General features: G+C 40.2%; 1 protein-coding gene across 1 annotated transcript in view; it reads left to right on the forward strand.

Moving 5' to 3' along the window:
* Window positions 1–16,415, forward strand: part of lrrc1 (leucine rich repeat containing 1) — an 86,467-nt gene that overhangs the window by 59,296 nt on the left and 10,756 nt on the right. Inside the window, exons 5-10 of the mRNA XM_061910326.1 lie at window positions 4,664–4,720; window positions 7,904–7,967; window positions 8,365–8,439; window positions 10,644–10,788; window positions 10,863–10,981; window positions 11,054–11,137. Of these exons, the coding sequence (XP_061766310.1) occupies window positions 4,664–4,720; window positions 7,904–7,967; window positions 8,365–8,439; window positions 10,644–10,788; window positions 10,863–10,981; window positions 11,054–11,137 (544 nt within the window). The remainder of the gene's footprint in view (window positions 1–4,663; window positions 4,721–7,903; window positions 7,968–8,364; window positions 8,440–10,643; window positions 10,789–10,862; window positions 10,982–11,053; window positions 11,138–16,415) is intronic.

Here is a 16,415-nt window from a genome sequence, read left to right on the forward strand (position 1 = left end):
AAAGTTCATTGGCCCTAGTGTGTGAATGTGAGTGTGAATGTTGTCTGTCTATCTGTGTTGGCCCTGCGATGAGGTGGCGACTTGTCCAGGGTGTACCCCGCCTTCCGCCCGATTGTAGCTGAGATAGGCGCCAGCGAAAGGGAATAAGTGGTAGAAAATGGATGGATGGATGGAGATAAAGTTTTACAGACCATCTTTAAGCTGCTTTCTGACCGTCTCTCATCGTTATTGTAACCAAACTATGTCCAAACAACTAACACAGAATTCCTTTTAACTCATTTTGTTCTGTTGGCCCGGTGTTTTAGTTTTCTTTCACTTATGTGGAGCTGACTGGATGGGACATTGTCATGTGTCTACTTCTTCTTCTTCTGCTACCATCTACCATGAATAGATTAACGTGGACCAAGTTAAGCAAGTTGAAAAACTTATTTGGGTTTTGCCATTTAGTGTTCAATTGTACGGAATATGTACTGTACTGTGCAATCTAATAATAAAAAAGTTTTAATCAATCAATCAATGCTGCTTTTCTGGCAGTCTTCATGCTTTGCAACACCTGGCTGCCTGTCGTGTTAGTACTCAACCACTAGTGCATTTTAGAGGATAATGTACAGTATAAGTAGAGAGAATTATTTACAAGAGAGGGTGAGGTTGAAATAATCTACATGGCAGTTTTACATAGGTTAAAAGCTATAAATGTCGGTTTTGATTATTTTTCACTTAGTAAAAACAATAAAACAATTGTCCAACTGTCATGTAGATTCCTGCATTGGTATATTTTTTCCTGATCCGGCTCCAATTCGGCTATAGTCAATATTAAATCCATCTGGCAACACGCAGATTTGACCGATTAGTACCACAACCTGACCAGCACAAATAACATCCACGAGCCAACCAAAAATTAACAAATAAATGGTATCAATACTAATATTTATATGATATCAGTTACTCCTGAAATCTACTAATCTTCAATGCTGCCGACTTGGGATCAGTGCTTTGATGGCCACAGCGCGTTATTTAGTTTTAGTCTTAGTCTTTCAAATAAAAATATTTTTTTTGTTTTAGTCACATTTTAGCCATTTTTATACATTATAGTTTTAGTCAAATATTAGTTGACACAAACTCAAAAAGGTTTTAGTGTAGCTTTATTTAAAATAAAAAACTAAAAACAAAAATAGCAAATTAATAGGAAATGTATTTTTAAAAAATTGGCAGTGCATAACTGGCAGCCACGCTGTACCTAAACTCTCATACAGTGGGGCAAAAACGTATTTAGTCAGCCACCCATTGTGCAAGTTCTCCCACTTAAAATGATGACAGAGGTCTGTAATTTTCATCATAGGTACACTTCAACTGTGAGAGACAGAATGTGAAAAAAAAAATCCAGGAATTCACATTGTAGGAATTTTAAAGAATTTATTTGTAAATTATGGTGGAAAATAAGTATTTGGTCAACCATTCAAAGCTCTCACTGATGGAAGGAGGTTTTGGCTCAAAATCTCACGATACATGGCCCCATTCATTCTTTACTTAACACGGATCAATCGTCCTGTCCCCTTAGCAGAAAAATAGCCCCAAAGCATGATGTTTCTACCCCCATGCTTCACAGTAGGTGTGGTGTTCTTGGGATGCAACTCAGTATTCTTCTTCCTCCAAACACGACGAGTTGAGTTTATACCAAAATGGATTAATATACGATACAGCAGAGGATTGGGAGAATGTCGTGTGGTCAGATGAAACCAAAATAGAACTTTTTGGTATAAACTCAACTCGTCGTGTTTGGAGGAAGAATAATACTGAGTTGCATCCCAAGAACACCACACATACTGGTAAGCATGGGGGTGGAAACATCATGCTTTGGGGCTGTTTTTCTGCTGAGGGGACAGGACGGTTGATCCGTGTTAAGGAAAGAATGAATGGGCCCATGTATCGTGAGATTTTGAGCCAAGACCTCCTTCCATCAGTGAGAGCTTTGAATGGTTGACCAAATACTTATTTTCCACCATGATTTACAAATAAATTCTTGAAAATTCCTACAATGTGAATTCCTGGATTTTTTTTCCCATTCTGTCTCTCAGAGTTGAAGTGTACCTATGATGAAAATTACAGACCTCTGTCATCATTTTAAGTGGGAGAACGTGCACAATCGGTGGCTGACTAAATACTTTTTTTGCCTCACTGTATAATGTAATTGTACTGTTTGGTTTGTTTGTTTTTGTATGTGCGCTACTAACTTTACAGAAGCCAAGACTGCATTTCATTTAGACACATGGAGTACAGCCACACATCTGAAATACTTTTTTTTTTCTTCAATGTTTTACACAGTGACTCAAACATGGATCAATATGATCATGCATTACACTTGCAGTCCCACCAAAAGTCCATGGATGTCGTACACTTTAGTTATGTGGAAAACTTATCTTACTATGACATTTATCACATGCCGATTGTCAAGTAACCCAGTTACATGGGTCAAATGCAGAGACAAAATTTTGTGGGCTTGCACCCGTGGATTCAGGAAGAGGAGTGTGGTCATGGAACTCTTGACCAGCTCTGCACTTTTTGTCAGGATCTTTGAAGGTACATGGGAGTTTGTACAAGCAGTCTACATGCGATTTGTGGACTTGGAGAGGGCATCGACCCTGTCCCTGGAGAAATCCTGAAGGACATGCTCCGGGTATCGGACCGTCTGTAAGATCGTTCTCAGAGCGTGGTCTGCGTTGTCAGACCTGTTTCTACAGAGGATTGTCACTGGTTTTGTGCCTAACTTTTATGGACGGACTTTTTAGGCACTGACAAAGCAGTGAGTGGATTCTGGTCGGTGGCTGCTGGATTGTGTCTTTGCTTTCTGCAGATAATGTGATCCCACTGGCTTCATTGGGCCGTAATCTTCATCACTCACTGGATCAGTTCACAGCCGAGTGTAAGTTAATAGTGATGAGAATCAGCACCTCCAATTCCAAGTCCATGGTTTTTGCCCAGAAAATGGTGGAGCGACATCTCCGGGTCAGGGATGAGCTCCTGCCCCAAGTGGAGGAGTTTAAGTAGCTTGGGATCTTATTCTCGAGTGAGAGAAGAATGAATCTTTAGATCGACAGTCAGATCGGTTTGGTGTCTGCAGTGATGTGGACTTTGCATCAATGCGTTGTGGTGAAGTGGTACATGAGCTCTCAATTTACCTTCCTATCTTCACTCTAGGGTTATAAGTTTTGGGTAGGAAGGAGCTGGGAGAAGTAGCCAGGGACAGCGAAGTCTGAGCGCTCTGCTTCGAGAGCTGCCCCCGAAACCCGATGTCGGATAAGTAGAAGAAAATAGATAAATGAACATCTATGATTACTGCAATGGATAACATCCTCCTAATTCACCATTGAAAAAAGTGTAATGTATTAATAGGTGACAGCCTTCCAATGCTCTCCGCACGAGTAGTTTTACATTATTATAGTTGTTTTATATTAAAGTTAAAAAGTTAAAGTACCAATGATTGTCACACACACACTTGGTGTGGTGAAATTATTCTCTGCATTTGACCCATCACCCTTGATCACCTCCTGAGAGGTGAGGGGAGCAGTGAGCAGCAGTTGTGTCCGCGCTCGGGAATCTTATTTGGTGATTTAACCCCCAATTACTACCCTTGATTGCTGAGTGCCAAGCAGGGAGGTAATGGGTCCCATTTTTACAGTCTTTGGTATGACTCGGCCGGGGTTTGAACTCACATCCTACAGATCTCAGGGAGGACACTCTAACCACTAGGCCACTGAGTAGGTATGGTGGTTAACTTCACTATTACTTGTAAGACAGTTGAAATAGTTCTTAAAACATTGCCTGTTCAGCTAATAAAGGTTTTAGCATTGCAACTGTTCAGTTTTGGAAAGGAGTGCAGACAGCATTCGATGAAGGATTGCGTTTGACTTTGGGGAAACCACTGCATTGTTGGATTCAAAGTAGAGATGGTTGGAATTATTAAGATAATTGTCAAAAAATTATATGAGGAATTGATTGTTGGAGTTATTGAAGCAAAACAAAGTGCAACTAATTTGCGATCCAAAGAAAAAAATAACATGATGTCAGCTTTGGGATTGGCATGAAAACTGGAGTTAAACATCCAGATAGAGATTCGATCCCATTTAAAATAATATATATTAAAAAACATTTAATTTATTGTTAATTAATTTACAAATGCTGTCAAAAAATTACGTATAGTAAAATGCATATCCCTAATACTACCCTGTGTAAAGTGCTTCAAAATACCTAGCTGTTGTCTGATGAGTCATGAAGATGTACTTTGCACCATTCACAGAGTGAAATTTTGCCATCATAAAACTCTCACATACAAATCTGTGACATAAACACTGACAAAGATAAACACTGTACTTTGCTCTTGTTTTAATTGCCTTAGAGACATTTTGGCCTTGATGTACTGTGAAGGCTGCGGTTGTTTAGACTGCTGCTGGGTCAGATAAAACGGACATGCCTCCTTCATGCTTCCTGTTCCCTCCATCATAATGGCAAAGAGGTCTTTTATGACTGTTTGTGGCTCTCTTTTAATCCTTACCACCCTCCTTGTTTGAAAAGCACTTAGAGCAGCACAAGTGCGTATGTGGGCTGTGGAAACGTGAAGGTGTTCTATAAACATTCAGTTAATTCTCCGCCTGCCTTGTCATTGCAGCCTCTCCAATTTGGTATCACTAGAACTCCGAGAAAATCTGTTGACATTCTTACCCGAGTAAGTATTCATGCTGTTGCATGTACAGTTCTGTACCTCACATTTCAGCAACCATTCCATAACATTATTAAACTTGTTTAGAGTAGTTGGTGTACAGCTTGTAGAGGAATATATCTTTATTACCCACTGGAAATAACTTCACACACAGCCATTATTGTCGAAATAACTGACAACACAAATGAGCAATACACAGTAATTGTGTCTTGGTTGTTGTCATGATAAGGGTCGTGTCATGGTCTGCATGAGTGCTCCCAGCAGTGAGAAACATGAATTCTAACATATCCTGTTACATCTAAAGCTTGAACTTTAAAAGAAAAAGGGACCACATGGAAGTTTCTCAATTATATGTAGTCCATACACAGCCCAAGGTGACAATAACCTTTTTGAGGAAGGTGATGGAGTGACTAAGTACTGTATGACTCTAACCTGAACACATTTGAGCACCTGTGTGGGATTCTCAAGTGAAAGGGGGGGGAGCAAGGTGTCTAAAGCCTGGTGTATACTTACGCAACTTGCATGAGCGACGCCGCCTTGCTCCCCCCCCCTGCGTACTTTCCTGCAAGCCTTCCGAGTACCTCACAAAAATCCTAGCCTCGCTTCGGTAGCACCTTGGACCGCAGAGCTGTGATTGGTCAGCTTTTGAAGAGGAGGCTCTTCGAGCACTGGAAAGCAAATTTTGTGTTTAAAATGCACATATTATTGGATGAAATAAAGCAATAGTCATTAAAAATGTGCATGGAAAAGGATATTGTGTACTACAGGGGTCGGGAACCTTTTTGGCTGAGAGAGCCATGAAAGCCAAATATTTTAAAATGTATTTCCGTGAGAGCCATATCATATTTTTAACACTCAATACAACTGTCAGGTTCAAACACTGATGACATGTATTAAACCGAAGGAATTCAACAGAGACTGGATTCAATTTAGCTCAATGAGGAGAAACCCGTGGACCTGTACCCTTGTACAGTGTCATCCCACAAGAGAATTCTATGCCTCCTAACAACTAAATGCCTGCATCTCTTATTCTTTTTAATAACATTGTTATTCTGAAGTTAACCAATAATAAATAAAATACTCTTGACCATTAATGCGACTTCTTGAACAGGTGCGGTAGAAACGGATGGATGGATTAAAATGCATGAGAATGTTTGAAATTTCGAACATTATTTTTAACACTGTGATTACCAGCGGAATTATTAATTACTTATTGTGTTAAGCAACGTCAGCTAAGATTTATCTGAGAGCCAGATGCAGTCATCAAAAGAGCCACATCTGGCTCGAGAGCCATAGGTTCCCTACCCCTGGTGTACTATATATCTCGGTGCGCTCTAAAAGTAATTACTGCATGTGTCGTTTTTTAGCTTCTGTTGTTGTTGCGTCCAGTACGGACATTAATTACGAAAGCTTTTTTTTTTTACCCTGAATTTATGTAACTGAAGTTCTTTTTTTTTTTTTACATCAAATTATGGTGACAATTTCAATGAAAAAAACATTTCAGTGTTTTAAAATTCAGTGTAAAAATAATTCGGTGTTGAAAAATTCCCTGCTTAAAAAAGCAATACTCTCTTCCGATAAATGAAAACTGAAGCAATCGATCCTGTCTCAGAACCAGCCAATAAGGTGTCAAGTTTGTAGTCATGTGACAGGGGTATTCCAAAAAAACAGCATAAAAAAAGCAGTTAACTGTGCGACCGGCATAACACAACATAATTAACGTTTTAATGTGGACCGCTTGATGTTTTCAAATGATAGAGATTCTTCCAATGGGTAGATTCTGCACTTTTAAGTGACATATACGGTTTCTAGGTGTCATTGATATGCAGCGAAACTGACTGTGATACACAATTTCAGCGCTGGATTATGATGTTCAGGTAAACGCAAGAAAAAGGCATTGGCTGTAGATGTTCGGATCCATTCATGGAGAGAGGAATAAATGTTTGAGCGAAAGCTCTTGGTTGCAAGACCAAGTTTGGTCATTAATAAATGAAATACACACTACGGTCCATAGGAACACTGATATTATATCGAATAAGTGGATGTTTTAATTATTTTTCGCCGGTTTTGTTGCAGTTATGTTTCTCTTGCTTGATTGTAAAATATGTCGATCAAGGAGGTGCTCTATAGTAAAGAAGCAATGTTCATGTATTTTAGATATTCAGTGTTTTATTGTTCATAGTTAATATTGTAAGTCCCACATTCTGCATGTTCATGTACATTCGAGTGTCTTTTTCAGTAAAAAACTAAACAGACCATCTCAAAAATGGAATGAACCTTAGTTTTGATTACTGAATTATATGACAGTCAGTTTGTTTGTTAGCAACATAACTCAAACAGTTATGAATAGATTTTGATATTTTTTTTCAGGAAAATGCCAAGCAACTATTCTTCTCATCTTCTACACACACACAATCCACTTTCTGCTTACGGCGTTCCTCGCCCTCCACCTTTGTCGCCCTGCACTGCGCAGAGGGTCCTCAGAGATGTAATTTATTTTCAGACCCGGCACACGCTAAAGCGCCAGAAAAAAACTACGCATCATTGCATTATTGTGAAGACATTGAAACCGCAATACCACCGCATCTACAATACTGCTACGTCGCTAATAAATACTGTTTAAAAAACATTACAATAGCCTGTACTCCATGCAACTACAGTAGTTTAATTTAATAATGTATTATTGTATAGTATTTACCTTCGGTAGAGGAAAAATGCATATCTCCTTTGCTGATTCACCGTTAAGTGTTGCCAAATCTGCATATCATCCCCTTATTATAACTACTTGTTCTCATGGAGCTGCTGCATGTATATAAAATGTATAATAACACTTATGCAAGTACACACATATTCATATGTAGATACCAATCAGACTAAATGTTGACACTTTTAGGTATGTTCACTGTGAGGGAGGTGAATACATTTGCAGCCAATTAAGATAAAAATTGCTGTGTGTTAAGTCATTTTCTTTGTATTGTAACTTTATACTACTCTACAAGCTGTACTCAGGCTATTGTAAGTTTCACCCAAGTATCATTTCTATAGTGTTGTCCCTTGATAACTCATAATAAAAGACTTGCAGATATGTGAGGGGTGTGCTCACCTTTGTGACACAGCATAAATTACCCATCGTCTTCAACCTGTTTACAATCTTAAAATCTCTTCAATCTATTCTCTGCCCATCCACAGCTCGTTATCCCTCCTGCACCGACTGGAAGAACTCGACTTAGGCAATAATGAATTATATAGTTTGGTAAGTTTTTACTCCTGCATTCTGGGAAACCTGTGCTCAGTGCACAGTTTAGCTCCAAATGAGTCGAGCGGAACTTTTGTCCATTTCCTTTCCTCTCATCATTGTAGATTAGAATTCCTCAAGAACTGCTTCCTCCTCTTATCAAGCAGATGGGAGGGTGACCATCTGCTTCCAGCTTGTGGGTTTTAGGGTGTAATCTTATGTGAGATTTACTGGCAGAATGAGCAAAACCAAGCTGCAGTGACATAGCTATTCTGTTGCAGTTTTTTGTTTTTGTGTTTGAATGATAATATTCCTACTCTGAAGTTAGTTGTGTATCTGAAAGAATGAATAGAATTTGATGATTTTGTTGACATGTTTTCACTCTTTCATTCATTGCATTCTTCCCCCCACACAGCCAGATACAATAGGCTGTCTTGTCAGTTTAAAAGACTTGTGGTTGGATGGAAACCAGTTGGCTGAAATACCCGCGGTAAGCTCAACAAACTATTTTTACTGAGTGGCGTTGACATTTTTTTCTCCTTTGTTTCTTTTTTTTCCCTCCATTTGCATTTTCTAAAAGGCCCGAGTCTTTAAGATTAGGTTATTGTTGAATCCTTTGTCAAAAATGTATTAGGCTATATACAATGGACCCTCAGAAGTCTTACTTAAATTATTATTATAATTTTTTAATTTTTTTTCACAAAGAACAAAAACAACAACAAAAAAACTAAACAAAACAAACAAACAAAAAAATTATTTGATTAAAAATTTCAAGGAAAATATTATCCACAATTTTGGACAGAAATCCAGAAACCTGAACAAAAAAGACAAAAAAGACATAAATGGCTCCAAGGCTGAATAAACACACCCAAAAAATGACCATATTCCTTAAAGTGTCATGTAAAAACTTGTACTGTGGAACTTAAATTCTTTGAAAATCTTAAAGTACATTAAAAGCAGAAATATGGTGGCCTGGCGATGCCCAAGTACTTTTGTCCAGCGAGTATTTCAGTGTCACGTCAATCGGAGTAATTTCGCCAGTAGCGACTTAGGTTCACTGAGGTGACAGAAGCAATGTTTAGCACTGTTACTGTTTTTTTTTTTTGGTAGTTATCTTCCCTGTGGCTTCACAGCACTCTCATCTAGCTGATATTTGTCTACAAATTACTTTGATTTGGTGATCATTTTTGTGATTTAGTAACCCTTTTTAGCATTTAATACATAAGCATTCTCTTGGCCTTGTTCACACTGCAGGTCAATTTTTTTTGCCCATATGTGACTTGTATTGGATTTTTTTTATGTCAATGTGAACCGTGAAATTCTGACTTTTTCAAACCCGACCCAGGCCGCTTTCGTATGTGGATATAAATCAAATATATGTATCTCAAAGATCGGGCTGCGTTCATCTAACCCAGGGGTGCCCATTACGTCGATCGCGAGCTACCAGTCGACCGCGGGGGGTGTGTTAGTCGATCTCCAGCCAGGCTTTTAGAAAAAATAGACCTAAAAATTAGTGATCATCAATCTTCACCAAGACGTCACTTAAATGACATTCACGGTACCGGAGGGTCTTGTGAGATGACGCTGGCTGCTGCAAGATCATTATTATGAAAATATGACCGAGAGGAAGGCGAGAAACACTTTTTATTTCAACAGACTCTCGCGCCGTACCTTCCTTCAAAACTCTAAAGGCCGACTGCACATTTCCTATCTTCACAATAAAAGCCCTGCTTCATGCTGCCTGCGCTAACTAAATACATAGTCTCGGAAAACTGGCATGCACAAGCGATCCCTCAGAAAGCTGGCGTGCACATCACTTGTGCACGCCAGCTTTCCGAGACTCTTATTTTGTTAGCGCAGGCAGCATGAAGCAGGGCTTTTATTGTGAAGATAGGAAATGTGCAGTCGGCCTTCAGAGTTTTGACGGAAGGGACGGCGCGAAAGTCTGTTGAAATAAAAAGTGTTTCTCGCCTTCCTGTCTGTCATTTTTTCATAATAATGAACTGGCAGCAGCCAGCGTCATCTCACAAGACCCTCGGTTGCCGTGAATGTCAATCAAGCAAGCTACGGAATTTGCCGCCAATGTTTTTCTTGTAAAGTGTATGGAAGCTGGATGAATTAGATGCCAAAAACCGGCGTTATCATCATTACTGTCTGATTCCAATCAATGCAAGTCATCAGAATCAGGTAATACACCAACTTATATTCTTGTCTTTGTGAAAGAAAGACATCTATATGTGTTACACATGCTTGTATTATCATTAAACGCATTTAACTTGTTTACAAAAATGTCTCTTTCATAAATAAATAAATATAAATGATATATATAAATGAGGTAGATCCCCTCGAGTTGGTCAATTGAAAAGTAGCTCGCCTACAGAAAAAGTGTGGGCACCCCTGATCTAACCAATATGTCATCAAAAGGTGATAAGCATCATAATTCTTCATAAAATAGATTGTTGTAAAGTAAATAGTTGATATATATGTAAAAAAGAGGTGAAAATATTTTTTTTTGGCGGAAGTCACTTTCCAAACTTTTTCGCTACTGTTCGAAGCAGAAGTTGAAGCAAAAAATTCAGAAAAAAAAAACGTGACCTGTGAAAGCCAAAATGCTTGCACTCTTTCTTCTTATGCGCAATTATTTGGTTCAGAAAACATTGACGTTGATTTCACAAAATCTTTGGTCCCCTTCAGGAGATGGGCAGCATGAAGAGCCTGTTGTGTCTGGATGTGTCTGAAAACAAACTGGAACACCTTCCAATGGAGCTTGGAGGCTTGTTGGCCCTCACTGACCTGCTGGTATCTCAGAATCTGATTGAGGCTTTACCAGAAAGTATTGGTAAGCTTCTCTTTTCTACATACCTGACTTACTAATGCTCCTCTCTCTTCTCAAACTAGTTTGTTTTTTGGCAGGAAAACTACGCAATCTGTCGATACTGAAAGCTGATCAGAACAGGCTTTCACACCTGCCAGAGAGCATCGGGAACTGTGAAAGTCTTACTGAACTTGTGCTAACAGAAAATCAGATACAGGTTGGAACCCACATACCATTTGAAGGATTTGCTTGTACTGAACACATGTAATTTCATTGTTTGTTTTTCTAGGGTTTACCAAGAAGTGTAGGCAAATTGAAACGTCTCTCTAACTTCAACTGTGACAGAAACCAGCTAACATCTTTACCCAAAGAGGTTAGTCTGCACACATAAACTTTCAATGCATCATCTGATTTATTGTATCTGAAAGGGCTGGCAGGACAGGGTGAAAAAACAAAGGCAGAAAACATGTATCAAAACCACAACAAATATGTTTTTCATTTGAGAAGACACATTAGTTCTCATAAAATTACAATTATCCCCATACAAATACATTCATCCTTCGCAACATCGCGCTTCAAATATTGCAGCTTCACCACATTTTGGATCAAGCTATTTTTTTTTTTAAAACAATTTTTTAGGCATATTCTAAAGTGTTTTTTTGGTCGTACATGAAGCATTTTCAAGAAATACTAATTAAACTACAAATACCAATACTACATAGTATTGGCCATTAAAGGAGACCAAACCAATTGGAGCGCACTGCAAAGCATCATGGTCACTAATTTGCTCAGCTTCAAGCTTATTACATTATTACAGTTTTACATTCTTGTAATACTGTTTCTATCATAAAAATTAGGGGCGGTCCCGAATATCGGTCCGATAAGAGCAAAAAAACACATATCGGATTATATCGACTTGCATCTAAATTGTTAGATATAAAGTTAAATTTAAAGTTAAAGAACCAATGATTGTCACGCACAGACACTAGGTGTAGCAAAATTATTCTCTGCATTTGACCCATCACTCCCTGGGAGGTGAGGGGAGCAGTGGGCAGCAGCGGTGGCCGCTCCCGGGAATATTTTTGGGGTGATTTAACCCCCAATTCCAACCCTTGATGCTGAGTGCCAAGCAGGGAGGTAACGGGTCCCATTTTTATAGTATTTGGTATGACTCAGCCAGGGTTTGAACTCACAACCTACCGATCTCAGGGCGGACACTCTAACCACTAGGCCATTGAGTAGTAAGATCTGATACAAGCAGTCCTGCAGCGTTTTTACTTTTGCAAAGTTCAACAGTTAACGTCTAAATGTTCTCCAATAAGCAGAGAAGGTTGATCTTTTGTTGTATTTTAGTCAAGTCATTGCTTCACGGTGGAAGAGGGGTTAGTGCGTCTGCCTCACAATACGAAGGTCCTGCAGTCCTGGGTTCAAATCCAGGCTCGGGATCTTTCTGTGTGGAGTTTGCATGTTCTCCCCGTGAATGCGTGGGTTCCCTCCGGGTACTCCGGCTTCCTCCCACTTCCAAAGACATGCACCTGGGGATAGGTTGATTGGCAACACTAAATTGGCCCTAGTGTGTGAATGTGAGTGTGAATGTTGTTTGTCTATCTGTGTTGGCCCTGCGATGAGGTGGCGACTTGTCCAGGGTGTACCCCGCCTTCCGCCCGATTGTAGCTGAGATAGGCGCCAGCGCCACCCGTGACCCCAAAAAGGGAATAAGCGGTAGAAAATGGATGGATGGATGGCATTTACAAAAGGTAAACATGGTAGGCTATAGGCTGTAATAATGAAGGCAAGGCAACACGTGATGTCTCTAAATTAGGTATAATAGCCTACTATCAAAATGACTGTGTCGCAGGCTGATGCAAATCTTAATTGACAGAAATGTTGAAATGTAATATTTATTGTACACATTTTTTTTAACATTGGAAAACATTAGTAAAACAAAGGCTTCTCAGAAGGTAAGAGAAGTCCCGGAAATTACTGGCTTAGAATGGCCAAAAGGTATATATATATATATATATATGTGTCCAAATTAAGGGAAACAGCTGGCTGTCTTCTTCTAGTAGATTTATTCAATTTTTTCAAGCCGGGTAACGTTTGCTATGGTATGGAACAACATGGCACACAAAAAACTATCAGAAATGCAGCCAATATTACATACAGATAAAGTGTCATGAGAAATGCTAATAATACACAGAGGACATCCATCCATCCATCCATCCATCCATCCATCCATCCATCCATCCATCCATTTCCTACCGCTTATTCCCTTAGGGGTCGCGGGGGGCGCTGGCGCCTATCTCAGCTACAATCGGGCGGAAGGCGGGGTACACCCTGGACAAGTCACAACCTCATCGCAGGGCCAACACAAATAGACAGACAACATTCACACTCACATTCAAACACTAGGGCCAATATAGTGTTTCCAATCAACCTATCCCCAGGTGCATGTTTTTGGAAGTGGGAGGAAGCCGCAGTACCCAGAGGGAACCCACGCATTCACGGGGAGAACATGCAAACTCAACACAGAAAGATCCAGAGCCTGGATTTGAACCCAGGACTGCAGGAACTTCGTATTGTGAGGCAGACGCACTAACCTCTCTTCCACCGTGAAGCCCACAGAGGACATAGATAAAGGAAATTAAATGAGCTCAAATATACCTACAAACGAGGCATAATGATGCAACATGTACATACAGCTAACCTAAGTGCCATGTTAGCATTGATTAGCTTGCAGTCATGCTGTGATCAAATACGCCTGATTCCCACTACACACAAGTCAATAACACCAACAAAGCTCACGTTTTTCCAATTTACGCACAGCATAAAAAGTTTGGTGGCCAAAATGAGACAAAATAGGAGTGGCATAAAACACGTCTTTCTGTGGCAACGTTGAGGAAAGTCGTATATGTAAACAAACTACGGTGAGTTCAAGGACCGCCCAAAATAGTTGAACAGAATGGCGCTCGCCAAATACGCTCATCAGTGAAGCATGTTTAATATAAAAAGTGAGATTTCTAACAATTAGGATGTTTTTTGTCAAGTTTGTCCTCTTACAGAAGCCATATTAAAACAAAAATTATATTTTTTCCTCATCTTCTTCTATTTTCATTCATTTTTGAAAAAGGTCCAGGGAGCTTGGAGCCGCGGGTTTCCGAACCCCGGGCTACTAGAAGCTATCAGCCACTCTACACAACATCTAAGCACACAATAGCACACAAGCTAGACATACTGTAAGTAATAAGTGTCCTTAATTGAACAACATTGAAGTCTAAAACACCATATTTTCTCATATACACAAGTATCAAATAATCTCTTATTATTAACCGTATCCACTCGGCATCCATTGCATCGGTCGCCCGGGGGCAGGGGGGGGCTCCCCACATCTGCGGTCCCCTCCAGGGTTTCTCATTACGCCCAACGAGTTGAGTTTTTTTCTTGCCCTCATGTGGGATCTGAGCCGAGTATGTCAATGTGGCTTGTGCAGCCCTTTGAGACACTTGCGATTTAGGGCTGTATAAATAAACTTTTATGATTTATTCAATTATTGTTGCATATTACTTAAAGATACAATGTCTTCAATTATTGTGACATCTGGGTGTCGCTAAAACAAAAATTACCCCACCACTTAAAAGCAAGCATCTTTCATAATGTTTTATACCTACAATTGTTATCTAAGTAATTTCACTTGATTATACAATTTCACATTTCACACTACAAAATAAATTTGTAAACTTTTATACCCTTCATGTCTAACATTGTTCTCTGTTTGACTAATTTCACTCGATCCAACCTTTTCTAAGTTTACACACTTCAAAATAATACAAGTATGTATTATGATTCCTGCTGATATCCATCTATCCATCCATCCATCTTCTTCCGCTTATCCGAGGTCGGGTCGCGGGGGCAACAGCCTAAGCAGAGAAACCCATACTTCCCTCTCCCCAGCCACTTCGTCTAGCTCTTCCCGGGGGATCCCGAGGCGTTCCCAGGCCAGCCGGGAGACATAGTCTTCCCAACGTGTCCTGGGTCTTCCCCGTGGCCTCCTACTGGTTGGACGTGCCCTAAACACCTCCCTAGGGAGGCGTTCGGGTGGCATCCTGACCAGATGCCCGAACCACCTCATCTGGCTCCTCTCGATGTGAAGGAGCAGCGGCTTTACTTTGAGTTCCTCCCGGATGGCAGAGCTTCTCACCCTATCTCTAAGAGAGAGCCCCGCCACACGGCGGAGGAAACTCATTTCGGCCGCTTGTACCCGTGATCTTATCCTTTCGGTCACGACCCAAAGCTCATGACCATAGGTGAGAATGGGAACGTAGATCGACCGGTAAATTGAGAGCTTTGCCTTCCGGCTCAGCTCCTTCTTCACCACAACGGATCGGTACAATGTCCGCATTACTGGAGACGCCGCACCGATCCGCCTGTCGATCTCACGATCCACTCTTCCCCCACTCGTGAACAAGAGAACTCTTCCACTTGGGGCAGGGTCTCCTCCCCAACCCGGAGATGGCATTCCACCCTTTTCCGGGCGAGAACCATGGACTCTGACTTGGAGGTGCTGATTCTCATTCCGGTCGCTTCACACTCTGCTGCAAACCCCTGCTGATATCGTATTGGATAAATATTGGTATCGACCAACACTCAATGGTCCAGTATTGGTACCGTCTTGAAGTGAAAAAGTTGTATCGGGACATCCCTAATACAAATACAGTGTTTATGAAAATTTCCTCTGTAAAAATACAACATAATTTCTATTAAAGTAGGAGTTATTCATCTTAAAAATACAACTTTATTCTTGTAATTTTTTTTAAAAATGGTTCAATTTTCTTACATGTAATTTGTAGCTTTTAAAACGCTTAGTGTTTATTGTAGATTTACTTGTTCACTTGCTAACATTTGTGCGTCATGTTCTCTTTCATCCCACTTTTACTGCACATCACTGCGCCTTGTTCGTCTCCATCTGAGTGTCTCTATTGTGTCTGTGTATGTCGTCGTTTGGTAGCCCCGACGCTTGTTTAAGTGGAGGATCACTGTACAATGGCCCTGTGTCTTTATGATGCAAAGCAAAACAAAAATGGCACACTCAGCCTCGAAAATGATGTCAGTGTCATTGTTCTTGTTGCATGACATCAGCGCTCACATTGTAACCATGGTCCATAACATTAATGCGTGCTCTGCTGACTACTGAAATAGTAGTAGTTGTATGGATCATATTGACTGTTGATTAGTTTTATATCTGAGTGGCTGTCAGCTGAGATGTGTACAAGTCAGAGGACATGTGATGGATTATTAGAACATGTCTTTTGGCTTATTTATTTGCTGAATGTTTGTATTGAGGACAAATCTGGAATCGGTGATTCATTCTACGAGTGTTTAACCTTTTAACACGATGCAGCGCATTTGACCAGATTAATGGATTACTTGTCGGCTGGGATGGCTCATTAAACCCAGACCTAATTGTTCCCAATTTTAGGTCTCGCTGTCACATCTCATTGACGTTTGACCGGACTGAGAGCGAAATCGCCCTTTCTGGGACAAAATGCTCAAAGCCCTCAACAGATTTTCTCTCTTGTTTCCTAGTAGGATCAGAGCAGTTTTTAAATACTCTACTCTTGTGGTTTTCAAAGTTTTTTCACCAAGTATCATCT

Source organism: Nerophis ophidion, linkage group LG09, assembly GCF_033978795.1.
Source record: "Nerophis ophidion isolate RoL-2023_Sa linkage group LG09, RoL_Noph_v1.0, whole genome shotgun sequence".
Lineage (NCBI taxonomy): Eukaryota > Metazoa > Chordata > Actinopteri > Syngnathiformes > Syngnathidae > Nerophis > Nerophis ophidion.